This window comes from Ctenopharyngodon idella, chromosome 3 (assembly GCF_019924925.1).
Source record: "Ctenopharyngodon idella isolate HZGC_01 chromosome 3, HZGC01, whole genome shotgun sequence".
In the NCBI taxonomy this organism is placed as follows: Eukaryota; Metazoa; Chordata; class Actinopteri; order Cypriniformes; family Xenocyprididae; genus Ctenopharyngodon; species Ctenopharyngodon idella.
In genome coordinates, this window is record NC_067222.1 from 52,894,426 (window position 1) to 52,911,117 (window position 16,692).

The following is a 16,692-nucleotide window of genomic DNA, read 5'->3' on the forward strand; positions in this document are numbered from 1 at the left end:
TTTTGGCTTCATTGACACAATTAACAGGTGTTTCTAGCCTTTCATCAGTACTGGGGAAACTTTTAAGGAAGTACTAGATAGTTGCTGTTATGTGCACACTACACAACGGATCAAACTGGATTATGCATTACACACCTTTACAATAGCGGGGGGGGGGGGGGGGGGAACACAGACAACTCCGTCTGGCTCTAAGTTTCACAACCAACACATGCGAGAAGTGTTGCAGAAAATAATGCAAGATCATGCATGATGGTTTGCAGTGAAAAAAAAGAAGAATATGGAGGAGGCTTTACAGTTTTGGTTTATATTACCACCTGTTGGTTTGGCATGTTCTTGACAGCGCATGTGAACTTTGTTTTTTTTTTTTAAGCGAAGGAGGAAAAACTTGTTTATAAAAATACCTGTGTAAGTGTGGACTAGTCCTGAGTTGCCGTCAGGTCCAGCAGCAGTGTGTGCCCAGCTTTAGATGAAATAAACTGCAAATAAAATAACACACACACACGAGAACTGAGGCCTAAAACCAGTCCCGTTTGTCAGCTGGCTCTCAAACTCTAGAAAAACCAGTTTCAGATAAGCACTGCTAAACCAAATCATAAAAGAAAGCAAAAATTCATATTTAGACTAGTGAACTGAAATGTTATTGGGCTCTAAAAAGAAAACATGATCTGGCAGAATATCTGTATACCGCTAGAGATGCAAAGCAGAGACAGATCTTCACCAAATTCAGACTTTGTGGCAGGAGTCTGGCAATAGAGTAAGAAAGACAGAGTAACTGATATCCAGCTGCAGTCCTGCAGTGCCAGCAGTTTGATAGTTTATATTGCATGAACGTATGAGAGCATATACAACTATTAATAAAAACAAACAAACAAACAAAAAAAACATTAATAAGTGTTTAATTTATATTAACCAAAATTAACAAATGCTGTAAACAGTGCTTATTGACATTCATTTTAACCAATGCAGTTAACTAACTGAACCTATTATAAAGAGTTTCCCATCTGACTGTAATATGTGATATTATTTCCTTCATGGTCATGTTGTTACAAATAGTACTTAAAGACAGAGTATGGCCATTTAATGTAAAATATACTGTATACAATCATATCAAATTCAGAATAAATAGTTGATACAAAGCCTTAGACAGGTGGAATGTGCAGTTCTCTATATGAAAACCATTAAAACATTTAAATAATAAAATTGAAATAATGTAATAAAAAGCCATAACCATAACACAGCAACATCCATGGTATCTTTCTCTATCGATGCCCAACTAAGGAAAACACTTATCACCATAATGAACCATCAAATGATCCCATTATTTTCATTAAAACATAAACATTAGACACAGAAGATTCAAACAGGTAACTTTACTAATAACGATCCAAACAGGTACAAGCTTTACACATACGTGTAGGTATTACGGTGACCAGACAAGGAGTGTAGCAGAAGGAACAGCTTCACAAAGACCCACCCCCCTTAGTTACTGTTGCTTTGTCCGACAAGCCATGGCACTGTCACGCCACACACAGTGAAAAATACATCGCAGAGCAAAGAGGATACGGACAATACATCAACAGACAAGACAAACCAGGTTACTTATGATATTAAACAAAGTCCCAGCTTTCAAACTGTGTATTTTTTTAAGAAATTCAAACAATAAAAACTGTTTTGTGGCTCTTTAATGTGTCGTGACAGATTGCTGTAGCGCCTCAGCTCAAGAGGTTCGTAAACCAATCGTCTCTTCCTACTAGTTCATTTATAGCATCAAATAAACATGAATGAACATGAGAAGGAATGTTGTTTCAAACGCGGAAAGACATTAATATACACAATTTTTTGAGTTTAACTCCACCGAGGTTAATCTTCCAACTCCTGACTGCTTTGTCGGACAAAATGGCGGATTCGGCGTTCTAATTGGATAGATCGCTTGTCAATCAAACTCACGGCGAAGGGTCAATTACTTAGACACAGTTGACACATATGAACTCATAATGACGGTAACTATGGATACAGATGAGTGGCGGGAATCTGACAAAGAAACGTGACAAATTAAAACAAACTGAAAGTCCATGAACAAAACTAAACAGAATGGTGACAGGATCCATATAGACAATGTTAATTTTAGGATTTTGCTGTGATGATTATATTAATGATATATATGCATGTTTTTGTTGTTGTTTTTAAGCAGCACAGTAGGAAGCAGCACTGAAAAATTCCATTGGATTGGGGATCTTGTGATCAGACCACGAGAAAATATGAGCCGCAAAGTCCCTGAAAAGTCTGGTAAGCACATGCATTAACCCTTACAGACCTAGAGCATTTTTGGGGCTCCTGACTCGCCTGCACTTTTCTTTGGTTTTCTAACCCATTCTAGCAGTCAGCATCAAGTGCCATATATCATTTTAAACAGGACAACTTGAAGTTTCAGTTTCAGGAAAAAAAAATGAACTGTAAACTCACCCAAAACCTGAAGTTTGCTTTTTTCTCTTTTAAAAAGTTATATTTAGATGTTTTAAACTTTCAGATGAAATTTTGTCTAAATGTAACAATCTCTAAGCAAGTTATAGCCATTTGTTACAATATTACTCTAGAGAAAACTACAATATTACTCTTTAGGGATAAACAGGTGTACTTTATTTATTGATAATGTGTGTCCAAAAAAGACCAGGGAGTAAAATAAATACAAAAAAATGTTATACAACAGAACACTAAAGCAAGGGGAAACTGACCCTAGGGAAACTGCTCTCATTCAGGCAGTTTACATCCCAGGGTACCTCAATTTGGGAGCAGACATCCTGTCGAGGCAGGGGCCGAGGCCCGGGGAATGGAGACTTCACCCCTAGGTGGTGAAGCTCTTATGGGAGAACTTTGGCAGTGCCGAAGTGGATCTGTTTGCGTCTCGAGAGACGACTCACTGTCCATTATGGTTCTCCATTACAACCCAGCACTTTTGGGGCTGGTTGTTATGGTACAGCCGTGGCTGAGGCTACGCCTGTATGTTTTCCCCCTATTGTGCTGCTCCCGGGAGTTCTGGAGAGAGTTCGCCACGGGCGAGCGGATCGATCCTTCACCCCCGCCCGGAGTTATGGAAACTGTGGGCTTGGCCTCTGAGAGGGCCCAGCTCATAAGTTCATGTCACTCAACCGAGGTTGTTGAGACCATTCTCCAATCCAGAGCTCCCTCCACGAGGAAACTCTACGCCTTGAAGTGGATATTTTTCACTTCTTGGTATGAAAATCACCAGTGGGACCCAGTTAACTGCCCCGTTGGCGTGGTGCTGGAGTTCCTGCAGGAAAGATTTCCACAGGGCTATCCCCCTCCACACTAAAGGTGTACGTGGCGGCCTTAGCTGCCTACCATGCTCCTTTAGTGGTGTATCTTTGGGGAGACACCCGCTTATAACTTGTTTCCTTCGTGGCACTTTGAGGCGTAGACCTGCAGTTTGCACGAGAGTACCGACTTGGGATCTGGCCATTGTATTACAAGGCCTTTCTATGGCCCCCTTCAAGCCTATCGAAGAAGTCTCTGAGAAGTTTCTCACACTTAAAACAGTGTTTCTCCTGCTATTACGTCTCTCAAGAGAATTGGAGACATTCAAGCCCTCTCGGTATCTCCATCATTCTTGGAATTTGCGCCAGGTTCGGTCAAGGCTTTCTTGCATCCAAGACCGGGATATATTTCTAAGATCCTCACTAATACTGTGAGACCTATTGTGCTGCAGGCCTTCTGCCCTCCTCCTTTTACGACGTCAGACCAGGAAAAGCTTAATCTGCTGTGCCCAGTTAGGGCTTTGGATTCTTATGTCCACAGATCTAAGTCATGTGGAGAAATCTGAGCAATTATTTGTTTGTTTTGGGTCACCCAGGAAGGTCTCCCTGCATCCAAGCAGAGAATGAGCAAGTGGGCGGTCGAGGCTATCTCACTTGCTTACGAGTCGGCTGGTCAGCCTTCACCATTGGCTGTTCGAACTCACTCGACTAGGAGTATGGCTGCCTTTAAGGCATTACTTTCGGAGTTTCTCTTCAAGTTTGTGATGTGGCAGGCTAGTCCTCACCGCACACATTCGTGAGGGTCTACAAGCTAGACCTCGGCTCCACTCCAGGGGCGCAGGTGTTATCGTTTTAGTGTGCGCTTTTGATTTTACACGAATGGTCACTTGCTCATATGGTGGCGTTGGGATTGTCGTTCCCATAGCGACTGACGCAGCGCGAGTTCCCTTGAAAGGGTTTGTTTGTGTAATCCAAACACTTTGTATTAAAGAAATAAAAGAACGCACATCACATTAATTAGAACTAAACAAGGGTAGGCTGTACGACACCAGATAAGAGTAAAGATGATACAAATTAAGCAATGTCCTATTGCTTTCACTCACTTTACTTTCCGATGCAATCTCCAGTCTTTGATCAAATTAATTTTTTTAAAAGAAAAAATACTTCCAGAGTTGAAAAATAACTGGGTTGATCATGTTAAACAAGTCACATCATCCAGGTTTAAAGTTAAGCGTGTATTGAAATAAACTGAAACAATAAAAACATACGCGGTCGCCTCGTTTAGATAATGTTGCACAATTAAAATGAAAAATGACACAAGGTTTCATGTAAGTCTAAATAAACTGTTTTAAAGAGAGACGTTTATTGTTAAGTTCTAAGAAGTTGAATTTCTTGTCAAAACTGCATCTGTCCATTATTTTCTGACAGCCACGCGGAGAGACTGGGCGGGGATTTAAATGACGTCGCCCTCTGAATGTAGATACGATGGCTGGATCGCGTTCACACTTGTCTTTTCAATGCGCATGTGGACAACATCCAGATACAGGTCGCATGTTAATGCCAAGTGTAAACGCAGCCAATGCTGCAGATTTTGATGACGTAACCAGTCTAATCACGGAGCCTCTGAATGTCAGAATGAAATAAATGCGATATCACTGGAAAGCAGAGAATCTCCTCTTTACGGTACATTTAAAGCATACAGATTGGATTAGCCATTAAACATTTTACAGCGATAGTTTTTAGTTTTGGCTGCCAGTGGAGGTCTTGGTTTTTGAGGGTTAAGTCCAGGATTTATTACTGCTGGCCATTTGCCAGGATTAGGGCTGTCACGATATTAGATTTTTCACACCACGGTTATTGTGGCCAAAAGAATTCACAATATCGATATATCGCGATATCTATAGAATCCTTGGGGGGAAAAATATATCAGTCTAAATAATTTTTACTTTGTTTATTTAGTTTTTCTCTTTCAGGGTTGCTGCGCATTTTTTAAAGTCAAATTTAAGACTTTTTAAGACCTGAAGAAATAAAAATTAATACTAGCCTAGTAGCCTATACATTATGACTGTTATCAATCAAATGAAATCATTATCAACAAAATCCATCTTTGCAATACAGAGGTGACACAGAATGAGAAGTGGCATTAAAGGGATAGTTCACCCAAAAATGAAAATTTGATGTTTATCTGCTTACCCCCAGGACATCCAAGATGTAGGTGACTTTGTTTCTTCAGTAGAACACAAATGATGGTTTTTAACTCCAACCGTTGCAGTCTGTCAGTCGTATAAAGCTTTTGAATGGTAACACAATCTATAAGAGTCAGAAAAACATGCACAGACAAATCCAAATTAAACCCTGCGGCTCATGACGACACATTGATGTCCTAAGACACGAAACGATCAGTTTGTGCAAGAAACCGAACAGTATTTATATCATTTTTTACCTCTAATACACCACTATGTCCAACTGCGTTCCGCACTTGGTTAGTGAGGTCTGACTGCGCTCTGACAGCAGAAGTGATGTCTCGCGCTTATACTTCAATTAGTGTGAGACATCACTTCTGTTGTCAGAGCGTGATTTACAATTTGTCTACATAAATTTAATTCAGTATTCAAATATAGAATTTTTTCCAATTTTAACTTTTTAATTAAAATGTACTTTAAATATGAAACTAAACTGCCAGTAGGTGGCAGCAAGTCACTGTCTTAATGAGTGAGTCAACCGATTTGTTCAAATGACTGATTCATTCAGGAAGCAAGCAAGTGACCATCTTTATTGAATGGTTCATTTAATCATCAAACTGATTCGTTCTAAACGTGGATTCAGTCAGTATAAAAACATTTCTGTCTATTGCACAGGAACTCTATTCTGCTGTTCATAATTTAGAAATTTTCGTTGCCGAAATAAAGAAAAAAACAAAATGTAACTCACATTGTTCATTTAACAATAGGTTAAATGAACATTGCATTTGTGCTGATTTGGGGGAAATGGCACTCTTGCTCATGTGATATTGTAATACAACTACATCATATAATATAATGACAAAAACTCATCGGGGCAAAAATGCTTGTGTATCTTGAATGTTGAATGCATATAACTGCATGCATAGCTACATCATGCTGAGTAAAGAAAACGCGGTAGGCTACTTATTAAAAGAATCACACTTTATTTATATATATATGAACACAGAAAATCACTATTAACAGGTTAATATAACATTTCCCATTCCATGACTAGTAAAATAATTGCAACATACTCTCTGTAAAATGGCGTAATCCGCAGGGTGATGGACACGGAAGTGGGTAAAAAGGTTGGTGGTGTTGCCACCCTTCGCTAAGGAGCTGTTTAATTGGAAGCCGAAAAACTCCCATACTGTCGAGCTTACTTTACTTTTTTCGGTGTGGACAGAGCCTCTCACTGTCCCGCTTGGACGACATAGTGAATAGCTGCGTGCGCTGCGTCTTCTTCTTGTTTGACAGGTGTCAGCGTTAAGGTGCAATACTGCCACCAGAGAGGTCAAACAGGTACTGGCGCTGGAGTATTTACATGTCATGATATCATAAACGTCCTATTCATTTTAAATATTGTGGTTATCGCCAATACCGGGATATTGCCACACCCTAAATTAACACGATATCGACATTTCATGCATTGAATATCACGATTATCGTCAATACCGGTATATTGCGACACCCCTAGCCGGGATAGTGACATATTTCCTCACCTTCTGAGGATAATATTACTCCCTGTTGTTCCGTCTGTCCCTCATCAGATGAGCTAGTTATGGCTAAGCTGTCTGCCTTCTCCAGTACATTACTAGTAATTTCCACATGGTCGCTGCTGATGCCTACCCTGTAATCTTGACTTCCAGAGGCGATGAATTTTTCCAGTGCTTGTTCTTTTAAAATCCGTCGTCTTTTGTACTCATGTCCTGATAGTTTTATTCATTTTGACATTTTTGGATATACATTAAAGTATTTTACATGTAGACTAATTGATGCCACTCTAAGTAGGGGTGGGGGCAGGGCACGGCCAACCTAAAGTACATTTAAATTTAGAATAACTAATGGAGTGAAAAAATTGATATAATTGCAACCTAATGTCAAACAAATAAATTAATTAATTAATAATTCTATCTCTTTCTTTTATTCTTTATCTTTATAGTTTATTGTTTGTTAATTAATATAGGGTTCTTGTAAGTAGTGTCATGCTTTGCACGGATCACCTGGCGTTAGGTACGGCGTCCACAGGTGGAAGCACACTATTATCTCTCCGCCATGGTTTCGGGTGCGTGTCAGAGGCGAGTGCTACAGTTGAAGATGTTTTGCTAGCAGTTGGTGAGCAGATATCGTTACGGCATCGAGAATGAATAAAGCCGTAGTGGTTTTTCTCAAAACAGAATAACTGGTTAACAAGGTCAGTGAAAATGGCTTGTGGGTGAAAGAAATCTTCGTTAATACGACTCCGCTGTTTGCTCCAGCAACAAAGGTGTTAATTTCAAATGTCCCTCCATTCATTGAAAATGAAGTCATAGTGATAGAACTTGCGAGATTCAGAAAAGTGGTAAACAAGGTTAAAACAGTTTGTTTAGGATGTAAAAACCCTGCGCTTAAACGTGATGTCTTTTAGAAGACAATTGTTTGTTTCTGAATTCTCCAGATAAATTACTGGATATGTCATTTAGAGTGAATGATGGCGATAGCTCGTACATGATTTTTGCTAGTACGGAGAGTCTGCAATGTTTTGAATGCGGGGAGTACAGACATAAAAGACTTACGTGCCCTCAAAAGAAAACTTGGGAAGAACCTACGATTATCGGTGAGATGGATGAATCATTGGTGCATAAGGATGTGGAGGCGAAACGGAAACCAGGGGAGGAAAACATTTCAGGTTACGTATGTAACCGTGGTTCCCTGAGAACAGGGAACAAGAAACTGCGTTTGAAACACTTAGGGGAACGCCTCCTCGTAAACCGGTGTCTGAAAACAATTATCAACTCACGACAATCCTATTGGCCGGCGACAGCCTATGACGTCATAATTGGCGAGACCCAGAAGTATATAAGGAGCGCCTAGAGAACCAGTCAGTACCATATCTGAAGGGACTGTTCAGCAGGCAGCCCTGATGCATGGCTAGGAAACGCAGTGTCTCATTCCCTGTTTTTAGGGAACCATGGTTACATACGTTACCTTAGACCAGTGATTCTCAATCTGCGGCCCGTCACGAATGTAAATGCGGCCCGCAATATGCCGACCACAATTAAAAAATAAATGATAGCTTTACAATTTATTTGTTTTTAAATTTAAATTAAAGTGAATTAAACAAATGTAAATGAGCTATAATGCTTTATTTGTTATATAAAATCATTTTGATGAGCATTTTTTTTCAGACATCAGGCAATGTAATGACACAATCACTCAGTAAATGAAACGAACACTTACAAGCGTGTGCTTTGGAAGAATTCCAACAGTAGCCATTATTTTTGTAAATTTAGGGCTCAAAATGGTCAAATTTGTTATTAGAGGAAAAAAACGAAATGAGGAACATACAATGAGGGAACACATGCAAACAAGAAGAGTCGCAGCATTAGCAGCAAAGGTAAGAAGAATGGAAGAATCAGTTTGCTGTTAATGAGCGAGATGGGCAGCCTTCCTGTTTGCTCTGTAGTAAAGTACTAACTTGACATATGCAAAACCTACAATTTCTAAAGACTGAACTGTGAATTCGATGTGTTTATTTGATGTACTTGTATTTTAAATCAATAAAAATAACTGCATCAGCGCAACCGCGGCTGGAATGAGCCCAACTCTGCACGCGCTTGCGGATTCGATGCTGCGCGAGGGATTGGAACGTGACAGAATAATTGATATCGTCAGAGATTGAAATTACAATGTGCTCAATGTTGTTTGTAAAAAGAGCTGAGTAACATTTGCTTATTAAGGCGTTTGGTTTGTGTGATTGTTTGGTGACTATTGCGATGCTGTTGAAGAGAGTTAAAGTCATACAGAATTAAATAGCAACTTAAAGTGAATGTATAGTTTGTGTATGCTCATTGAGCATTACTATCTGATTATTATTGTAAAGCTAATCTCAGTAAGTTAGTTTTTATTTGTTATTTATTGTGTACAACATCTAGGTATAATAATAGTATTATTTGCTAATACCATAACATTAAATCTGATTGGTTTGCATTGGTGACGTCATATGTAAATTATATGCGGCCCATGACACTTGCACTTGGACCATTGTGTGGCCCACTGGGAAAAAAGGTTGAGAACCACTGCCTTAGATGTTCCCTTTCGAAACGGAACTCCACACTGTGCTTGAAACGCTTTGGGGAACGATATACCAATGCCGCCATGCTTGAGGGGAGTGCATGCCAAAGAATGGCTAGACAAACGTCAGAACTAGAAGTTTAAATTGAAATGTCAGAACCACTCCCCCTACGGGTCATACATAGGCTGTCAGTGACAGCATTCCCTGAGGCCAACAGCCCAAGCTATAAGCCTCAAAAAGGCCTTCCACAGAAGACCTACCAAGGCCGCTCAAAGGCTTCTGGAACCAAGCTTCTATTCAAAGAAAGAGGGTACCTTTAAAGGGTCATGAAACCCCAAAACACTTTTTTTGAGATGTGAACAGATATGTATAGGCTGAACATCATTGAAAACACTAAAGGTACTCATTAATGTTATTCATAAGTGAAAAATAGTTATTTTTCCATTTTTCAGTGCAATTTCTGTCTTCCGGTTTGAAAAGCTGAGTCGGAGCAACATCACAAAATCTGACGTAATCGTGTACTTTCGGCCCAAGTATGGGCATGTTCGAACATGTTGACGTAGACCGTTTCGAGCGATTCTCAACATATATTCATGACATAAAGCTCATTTAATCCAATCACTGCGCTGTAGTATGCATAAGGTTATAATTGCGGTATTATGCATGAGGAAGCATCACTTCTCTCGCCTTGGTCTCTTGTCATTCAGAGACGTATCGTTGGTGTTCCTCAGTGCTACAACACAAAAATGTGTTTTCCTGAGATGCGACCAGAGCAGAAGTTTGGGTGCATGTGGATTGTTTTGCTGTAATCTACCAGCACAGATAGAAAATATGTTCGCGTGAGATCGCATTACAGCGGAGAATTCAAATGTCACAAAAGTGCTGATCATTCACCTCTGCCTGCTCTAGCTGCATTCAAACACGCGAGCCGTAGGCTATGTTTCCTTCAGCACAGTTTGTATTTTGCTCGCAATGCGGTCAGAACTGGAGTTTGAAAACGAACACATGAAAAATACGACTGTTATGATATACAGGCGGAGCACGCATATGATCGGTTTCAGCACGGAGCTCCGCTTTGTGTTTAATAACACTAGCCACGTGGCTCATAGCTCATAAAGTATCCGTGTTTAATGTTTTTATTTCACACATTCTCCTGCACCAAACATTAACCAGCACGGTGTAGTTATGCACACATATTTCATCAAGTCTTCTTCAAATGAATTATATGTGCAAACTGGACACTGATACAGTGGTGTAGCCTATCTGAACACGACGACACGAATATTCTAATAGACAAAAGACTGATTTTGAGACTGTAGTGCCTATTATTAGCCCTATTAAATACTTTCGCATTTCTTCCTTGTGCTTGGGAGTTTGTTGTCCTTTTCTCCGTGCTCATATATCAATATTCATTATTCTGTATAATGAGTGTGTTGTAGGTCTGTGCTTCATTGGTTGTTCTCTCCCCTCTTCCCCCCCTCTACACTCCAACTTTTCCAGAGCTTTACACGCCCATTTTAACAGACTTTTTTCAGCTCAGAGGTGTGAACGACCAGGCTAAAACAGGGGGGTTTCATGACCCTGTAGCCAGGGGGCCCGAAGGAACCCTAGCCAGTCACTTGTCAGGGGAACATATTCGACCCTGATTGCCACCAGGGAGGCTGTCCTAGTCTAACAGTAACCTAGTCTTGGCCAACTAGGATCTACTCAGTGCTTGTTTATATATGCACTGAGGAGGCTGTGCACTCTAAAGGGATCCAAACAAGGGGAGTACAACCAGCTTAAGGGCTGGTCTTCAACAGGGAGGCCTTATACAGGCCTTCAACCACTGACCAGACGAGGGGAGTACTGGGCTCAACCTAACAGGTAGATCATACTGTAGGCACACAAATCATGGAGGCTCCCTCTTAGAGAGCCTACAACATGAACTAATTCTGATACATTGTAAGATTATTTTAATCTCTGTTTATTGTCCCGTTTATTGTCTCAGTTTGTCTTTTTCATTCAGTGAATGCATAGGCCTATGGGAAAGAGTCATGAACATGAAGCCAATCCATTCACAAATCCTCCTTCCAATCTTACTTCAGTACATGGCTTTTATACATGTTCAAGGGGTGGTGTAGCAACTGTCCAATAAGACTATACTTTAATGATATAGGAATGTGGTACATATAGAAAAACAAGTATAAATATGTGCTGATCGCCTTTCTGATATTATTGATTTTCTCAGAGAAGAAGGAAGCAAACTCACAGCATTTGCTGTCTGAGAGCATTTCACTGGGAATCTGACTTGGGGGTTTGTTAGTCTGTCTACAGTAGCAAAAAGAGTGCGGGTGTTGTTTAAGTTTCTGTTTATAGAAGGAAGGTGTTGCTGAGAGTGAGGAAGCGGTGCGTCGCCCACTGTCAGCACAGACCCTGTATGGCCCAGAGATTTTGGAAACTGCTCTTTTATTGAAAAGGTGGGTACCGCTGGCCAGCAGCGGAACAGAAATAAAAGGAAAAACAGGATTCTCCACCTGGCCCTCTCCCAGGGGAAGGAGCGGTGCCCTCACCGTCTCCTGGAACAGAGCAGTCGCCTCCGTCTCTGGGCCATCATCCTCAGGACCGCTTCTTGGCTTTCTTCTTAGAGGGCTTGGCGGCCTGAGTGGGTGGCGTCGTCTTTCTGCGGGCGGCTCGGGGGGGGGATGAGAAGATTCCGATCTCCCGGAAGCCTGAGCCGCAGGGGGACGCCCTCGGCGAGGAGCAGGCGGAAGGGCGGCCCGCGGCGGATTGGTGGCAACATCACGCCGGGGCAAGATGTGTTTGATGACCTCTGTCTGCTTTTGCACTGCCGAGAACTGCTGCGCGATGTCCTCGACAGTGTCGCCGAAGAGGCCGGCCTGGGAAATGGGGGCGTCGAGAAAGCAGACTTTTTCAGCGTCCTTCATTTCGGCCAGGTCCAACCAAAGATGCCATTCCTGGACCACCAGGGTGGACATCGTCTGACCCAGGGCCCGCACCGTGACTTTCGTCGCCCGGAGGGCGAGGTCAGTCGCCGTACGCAGTTCTTGCAAGAGCCCTGGCTCAGAACTACCCTCGTGCAGCTCCTTAAGAGCTTTCGCCTGATGGACCTGCAAGATGGCCATGGCGTGCAGGGCGGAGGCCGCCTGTCCAGTGGCAGAGTAAGCCTTAGCAGCCAGAGCTGCTGTCGTCTTACATGCCTTGGACGGGAGGCGCAGACGATTCCACCAGGTGGCCATGGACTGCGGGCATAAGTGCACCGCAATCGCACGTTCCACCTGGAATGTCCACGTAACCCTTGGCGCCCCACCATCGAAGGTAGTGAGAGTGGAGGAGGCAGAAGAACGAATTCTGGCAGTGAGTGCCAAGTCTTCTGGAGCTCCCCATGCACCTCCGGGAAGAAAGGCACTAGGGCGGGACATGGCTGAGCACCACGCCCCGAACCCAGAAAACAATCATCCAACCGCGAGAGCTCTGGACACGGTGGAGGGTTCCACACGAGCCCGATGCCCGCGGCGGCCCGGGCAAGCATGTCCGTCAACTCTGAATCTGACTCCGCCAGAGCAACCACGCTGGAGGGCGGAAGCTCGGTGTCCTCATCCTCAGAGTCCAACAGCCCACTCCCCGATGCAGCAATTGACAACTGATCCTCCTCCGGAGCGCCGAAAGTGATGCGGGGAACCTCCGTAGAGGGTCCCACGGCAGCAGCCGGCAACTCGACGGCACATGGCGTTGCGGAGGAGTGGGAGGTTTGTGGGGGCGGGCCCGACGGAAAGCTCCCACTGTAACCCTCAGATCTCCCAGAGTGCTAACCAGACCAGCAGCCTTTACAGCTGCGGGTGGCTGGGTAGCAGCAGAGGGGACTCGTACCTCCGTGTTAAAAAAGGAGAGTCGCAATCTCAACACCAACATGGACATGCCCTCGCAATGAGGGCATGTACCATCCACGAGCGCTGACTCAGCATGCTGTTTACCCAGACATTTGAGACAGCGATCGTGGCCGTCAGACGAGGTCAGGAAACGACCGCATCCAGAAACACATGGACAAAAAGACATCTTGAAAAAGACGCTGATCGCCCATGCTTGCTCTTTCAGAAACCTCCACCAGCTGAAGCACACAGAGATGAGTGCTGCACCGTCCTGTGGCAGCGCGCCGTCACACCCACCGCTGAGCGTGCCTTCCCACCAGCTAGAGAGATCCGAGCTGCAGCCACCGGAACAAAAACAATAAAAGCAATTAAAATTGCTGTTGTTGGAGCTAGTCCAAGCAATTAAAATTGCTGTTTTTGCTCTCAAAGTAGAAATTCACTCTTCAGAGATGAAAGGAAGATCCGAACCGATCGGCTCCGAAGCAAAAGTATGAATGGAAGTAAGTATGCCAGTCCTATTTGCTGGGGGTGTGGCCCGGCATGTAAATCTCACTGGCCAATTCCCATTGGCTTGTTTTGTATCCCTTGGAGGTGATTGGGCTCCCAAGCGAGACCCCATTACGTCAGTATCGACGTAACGTCGAACGTGACTGACTGAATGGGAACTGGTTGTTCTTCTCTACACCAAATTCCTAAAATAAAACCTTCACTTTTTTCCTTTTTTCCTTCATTTACCTTTGTTAAAGATGCATTTTCATGCTTCTTTAAAGCATCAGTTGCAAATATTCCAATATTGTCACCATCTCTTTTTGCAATATCTATTATATCACGAACAAGAAAGATATTATCCATTATAGTTCTGTCCAGAATGCAATAAGTTTGATAATCATTTACTATTCTATTACTTTCTTAACCCTTTAAAACCGGATGTGTCGTCGGCGACACATCCAACCAAGCTGTATTCATGTTACCGTAACTCTTCAACCGTTTGCACTATCGTAATAATTCAAATTGCTACAGACAGTTCACAACATGGGCTTTTCGGCAATATATGGGTTATTACGGTAATTTCGTGCCTACCATCAGCAAATGGCAGCCGCTTTCAGGGAGAGCGGGTGGAAGGAGAATTTGAACGGAGAGATATGGAGCGCGGCAGTTTAGGGAGTTTTGGATCGCATAAATAATAGAAGAAACAAACAAAAACATGGCAAAGGAGTACACAGTCGATTGGGATGATTTTTGATAAGATTTGGGAGGAGGCTAAGTGAGACTCGCATTTCGCATTTGGTGTGTGCATCTGTATAATGTGTCCGTGCGGTAAATGTATGCATGCATGTATGATGGATGTGTGTATGAAAAAAATTTCTCCTGAATGAAAACTGTACAACCAAGTGTCACAAAAAAACTTATATATATGTAATATAGTTGAATTTTCAAGTTTGAAGTGTTAGATTCTTTCGATCATCATTTTTCTCTTTTTTTCTAAATAAAAATCAGAAAATTTATTCTTGTTTTTTTTTTTATTTTAGTCTATTTAAATTCTATTTAAATTATAAAAATCGTCTGGAAGTCCATCAATCCTTCATCAAACAGCCTTTGTTAATTCATCAATATCAATTTCAAAGTCCAGTTGATTCCTCTGTTTATCAGTCAACTTTGGTAAGTCTTTGAAAAGTTCATCCATACAGCCAAAATCACATGGCCTATCTGAAAACAGTTCTGTATAAAAAGCAATAGCCATTGTTCTCATTTCTTTAGGATTAGTTGCTACTGATCCATCTAATTTCTTTAAATGTAACATTGCTTTCCGTGCTCCTTCCCTCTGTTCAAAATTAAAAAAGAAAGAACTTGGTGCATCCAACTCTCTCAAGGAAAGGAAACGAGCTCTTATTAATGCTCCCTTTGCTCGTTCATGAAAAAGTGAGGCCAGAGCTTTCTTTTATTCATTCATTCTTTCAGTTGATTCACCATTTCGGTTAATTAAACTTCTTAAAATTGATTTGATTTCATTTTCCAACTCCATAACAGTTTTTTTAAAACAACGATTTGCATTTGCTGTATAATTTTGGCAAAAGATCCTGATGTGTGCCTTTCCAACATCTCACCAATGCACAACATCACCAAAATCAGTCTTTCACTCTCTCCATTTTGCACAAAATAAATAAAATTTTTCACAAAAAAATCTTGCAGCAATTTTACATTAAAATGCCAATAATAACTATGACATCTTGTCTTCTGTAAATTAAAAACAATCACACATAAATGATGATCTGAAAAACCAGTGGGGTAAATACAGGCCTTTAAAATTCTATTACACCAGTCTTTATTAATATAAAAATGATCTAATCTAGCAAAGCTGATGTAGTCACTTGAAGATTTACACCAAGTAGGCTATATTGTTTTTCTACCGGATGTTGTGATCTCCAAACATCACACAAATCAAAACTGCTTATTACATCATTTAAACCAGTAGCAGAAAGAGGACACGGTCCTTCTCCATTCCTGTCTAAGGTAAAAATCTAATGTGCAATTCCAGTCACCACCCAAAACAAGACAAGTATTTATATATTTCCCCAACATATTTTGACAATTTTTAAAAACCTTTATCCTTTCTGCACCACTATTGGGTGCATATACATTAACAAACACAAATGGAAAACCCAACAAATTAACCTGAACTGCCAAAATTCGACCTTTCTCAATTTCATCACTAGATACAAAAGTCATATTAATTTTCCTTGAGAATAAAATGGCGACACCCCCTTTTGTATTAAAGCCATGACTTAAAAAAAAAAAACATGTTTTCCCCACCACTTTTTCCATTCTAATTCATTAGCTAAGTCACTATGTGTCTCTTGTAAGAAAATTATATCCATATCTTTATTTTCAATGTATTCTCTCAACACTGCTCTTCTTTTACCATCCCTTCCTCCATTAATGTTAATTGTTCCCATCTTAATACTCCCCATCAAAAGAAAGGAAAGATCAAGAAAGAAAAAAAGAAAAAGACAGAGTAAACACCCCAAATGACTTAAGAAGTTATTAAGGAGTTATTAAATCTTTTTCAAGGGCCGTTTTTCTTCACAATTTCGTTAAGTTTTTTCTTCTACTTAATTCATCATAGCTTGCTGTCTGTTGAATTTTCACAGCTGATTGCAAAAAATTTTTTGCATCAGGGAAGAATTCACTAATCTCAACAGTTTTTCCAAATGTCGCATCCAAGAAGTCATTAACCTCGTTCACTGTATATAACTGATCTTCACCAATCTGAGAAA

At 41.3% G+C, this 16,692-nt stretch overlaps 1 protein-coding gene across 2 annotated transcripts in view; it reads left to right on the forward strand.

Annotated features, from left to right (window-relative positions):
• The window catches only part of LOC127508905 (prostatic spermine-binding protein-like), a 48,386-nt gene that overhangs the window by 10,230 nt on the left and 21,464 nt on the right, over window positions 1-16,692 (forward strand). Inside the window, exon 2 of one of the 2 annotated variants that reach the window (XM_051887401.1) lies at window positions 2,192-2,286. In XM_051887401.1, coding sequence (XP_051743361.1) covers window positions 2,259-2,286 — 28 coding nt within the window. In that variant the 5' untranslated portion in view covers window positions 2,192-2,258. Of the gene's footprint in view, window positions 1-2,188; window positions 2,287-16,692 lie in introns of both variants that reach the window. The other variant, XM_051887402.1, reaches the window with a different exon arrangement.